At 66.7% G+C, this 2307-nt stretch overlaps 1 protein-coding gene across 1 annotated transcript; it reads right to left on the bottom strand.

Moving 5' to 3' along the window:
• Positions 1-199: 199 nt before the first annotated feature.
• TMED4 (transmembrane emp24 protein transport domain containing 4) lies at positions 200-2295 on the bottom strand. Its single transcript, XM_009881504.1, has 5 exons — positions 2175-2295; positions 1781-1881; positions 665-790; positions 451-597; positions 200-356 (listed from the first exon to the last, which is right to left on the bottom strand). Exons 1-5 carry the CDS (start codon positions 2182-2184, stop codon positions 207-209), a joined length of 534 nt encoding a protein of 177 aa, XP_009879806.1. The 5' UTR covers positions 2185-2295; the 3' UTR covers positions 200-206.
• Positions 2296-2307: the final 12 nt, after the last annotated feature.

A 2307-nucleotide genomic window follows, 5' to 3' on the forward strand; every position in this document is an offset into this window, starting at 1 on the left:
GCAGCGCCAGAGCCACCCTCGCCCCCTCCAGCACTCCAAAAAAAAGCACCAGCGAGCCCAGTCGGACCCCAAAAACCTTTATTTTTTTTCCCCAAAACGCAACCGCGGGGGCCGGCTCTCACCCTCCCTGATGGCAGGTAGGGCCCCCACCCCTCCCCAAAACTGCCCCCCCACCGCTGGGGCGGGGAACACAGACACAGCGGGGGCTACACCAGCTTCTTGGCCTCGAAGAAGCTCTTGAGGTGCCTCATCTGCCAGATACCGGTGAGGATGAGGATGATGGTTTGGGCGATGGACCACCACAGCACCCGTTGGTTGGTGCTCTCGCTCGTCATGCGGAAACGCTCCTCCCGGTACTGTCGGGCAAAGGAAAAGAAATAAAAATAAATCATCAAGGCGAGGGGAGAAGGAAAGAGAGAGGGGTTCACCGCCCTGGAGCCCTCTCCTCACCCGTTGGTAGTTCTGCTCCTTCTGGATCTGCTCGACCTGGTCGAGGAGCTGCCGGGCACGGAGCTGCAGCTCCGTCAGTTTGTCCTTAGCAGCAATTTCGGGGTAGTTGTTGGTGTGTTCGCCCACCTGGATATCCAGGTGCACCCGCTGCGGGGATCAGAGAGGAGGGGGACACGTCAGGGGATGGCCCCCCGCCCTGGAGCCCCCCGGTTACCAGTTTGCCACCGGCGAAGAGGGCCATGCGGGTGGGAGTTGGAGGGAGGCAAATCTGGTGCTCGCCCGGCGTGTGGGAAGTGAAGGTGAAGCGTCCTTCGGAGCCGTACTGCCGCGACAGCACCCCCTGCACCGGGATGTGGCCACCGTCACCCAGTGCCCACCCGGGGCGGGGGGCACTGGGACAGCCCCCACGGGTCCCATGGGCCCCCCACCCTGGCTGGCAGAGCACCCTGCACTCCCCAGGGACCCCCTGCCCTTGTTGGGGGGGTACACTGTGCACCCCAAGGACCCCACATTCAAGCTGGTGGGTGCCCCATACACCCCAGGGACCCCCTGCCCCAGATGGAGGGCACCCCGTATGCCCCAGGGATCCCCCACCCAAGACAGGGGGCACCCCATGCACCCCAGAGAACCCTTGCCTGGGCTCACAGGCACCCCAGGGACCCCCCATCTCAGCTGGCAAGCATCCCAGGGACCCCCTGCCTTCAGTGGCAAGCACCCTTTGCTCCCTAGGGACCCCACACCCAGGCTGGCAGGCACCCCATCTACTTTGGGGACCCCCCGCACTGACTGGTGAGCACCCCAAGAGCTCCAGGAACCCCCTGCCCTCATTGGTGAGCACCTTGGGCACCCCAGAAACCCTTTCCCCGCACCGGAAGGTACCCCAAGGACCTCCCACCCTAGCTGGCAGGCACCCCATACACCCCAGGGAACCCCAGCTCACAGTGACTGGCACCTTGTGCTCCCTAGGGACCACCACAGGGACCCCAAATCCAAGCTGTCAGGCACCCCATACACCCCAGGGATCCCTCGTCCAAGCCGATGGGCACCCCTGGAGACCCAGGGACCCCAAACTCAGACTGATGGGCACCCCAGGGACCCCTTCCCCTGACTTGCAAACACCTCAGGGACGCCCCACTCCAGCCGGGAGGCACCCCAGGGACCCTCACACCCAGACTGGCCTGTGCCCCATACACCCCAGGGAGCCCCTGCCCCAACTGGTGAGCACCCCACATACGCCAGGGACCCCACCCCCGGGCTGGTGGGTGCCCCCCCCCCCAGAGACCCCCGGGCAGAGGGGTACCCTGAGCCCCCCCAGCCCCGTACTGCTCACCTTGCCGTCGGGGTCCTTCACCTCCACATGCATGCCCAGCCCCGGGGTGGAGGGCAGGAACGACTCCGACTGCTTATCCCACAACTGCGTCCGGTAGTTCCCTGGGGGGGGGACGGCAGGTCGGAGCGGGGCCCAGCACCCCCAAACAGCCCCCCCGTCCCGTCCCGTTACCCTCCGTCCCGTCCCGTTCCTGGGGGTGTCCCCTTCTTCTCCCCACCCCCATCATTCCCGGGGGCTCCCCATTACCTCCCGGCGCCCGGTGGTCGCTCCCATCGCTCCGCCCAAGCCCCAGAGGTCCCTCCCGTTACCCTCCGGTCCCCGCTGGTCTCCTCACCGCCCCCTCACCTCACCTCACCCCACCCCAGCCCCCGTCGGCCCCTCCCGCGCCCCGCACCGATGACCATGGTCTCATCCGGGATTTCCTCGATGAAGCAACGCTTCTCCGTCTCGCCGATGTGGAAGTAGAGGCCGTGGGCGCTCCAGGCCGCCAGCACGACGGCGGCTAACGCCGCCCGCAGCGCCCCGCC

Source organism: Charadrius vociferus, unplaced genomic scaffold (genome assembly GCF_000708025.1).
Source record: "Charadrius vociferus isolate BGI_N301 unplaced genomic scaffold, ASM70802v2 scaffold2233, whole genome shotgun sequence".
Classification (NCBI taxonomy): domain Eukaryota; kingdom Metazoa; phylum Chordata; class Aves; order Charadriiformes; family Charadriidae; genus Charadrius; species Charadrius vociferus.

Bases quoted from the DNA above. Each gene is read 5' to 3' on its own strand.
- TMED4 (XM_009881504.1), bottom strand. The intron at 598-664 runs GTAACCGGGGGG...TGATCCCCGCAG, and splicing joins TCTTCGCCGGTGGCAAACTG to CGGGTGCACCTGGATATCCA. The intron at 357-450 runs GTGAGGAGAGGG...TTTGCCCGACAG, and splicing joins AGGAGCAGAACTACCAACGG to TACCGGGAGGAGCGTTTCCG.